Genomic DNA, 344 nt, shown 5'->3' with positions numbered 1-344 from the left:
GAGCCGGCAGAATCGTTAGCATGCTGGTCGAAATGCTTAGCAGTGTTTAGCTTGTTGGTATGTTCTGAGTTCAAGTTCTGCCAAGGTCGACTTTACCTTTCATCCTTTTAGGGTCAATAAAATAAGTACTAGTTAAACACGGCGGGTCGATGTAATCGACTCAACTGACTCGACGAATCTGGTGCTGTTGTGCAAGAGTCTTGTAACCTCCATTGCTGAGTGGCCCCAGGAAGGTCTGGTGTCGCAATGGAAGCAGCCGAAACACCTAGTGCTACTTCATTGTCTGGTGAGACATCGTCTCCTGTATTCTAAGCACAACAGCAACATCAACCCACAAGTGTTTA

The 344-nt window shown here is 46.5% G+C and overlaps 1 protein-coding gene across 1 annotated transcript in view; it reads right to left on the bottom strand.

Annotated features, from left to right (window-relative positions):
- LOC106867797 (integrator complex subunit 4) overlaps window positions 1–344 on the bottom strand; it is a 15,008-nt gene that overhangs the window by 13,889 nt on the left and 775 nt on the right. The window contains exon 2 of the mRNA XM_052977172.1: window positions 170–308. Within this exon, the coding sequence (XP_052833132.1) occupies window positions 170–308 (139 nt within the window). The remainder of the gene's footprint in view (window positions 1–169; window positions 309–344) is intronic.

This window comes from Octopus bimaculoides, chromosome 27 (genome assembly GCF_001194135.2).
Source record: "Octopus bimaculoides isolate UCB-OBI-ISO-001 chromosome 27, ASM119413v2, whole genome shotgun sequence".
NCBI classification, from domain to species: domain Eukaryota; kingdom Metazoa; phylum Mollusca; class Cephalopoda; order Octopoda; family Octopodidae; genus Octopus; species Octopus bimaculoides.
This window is presented reverse-complemented; position numbering and strand designations above follow the sequence as displayed.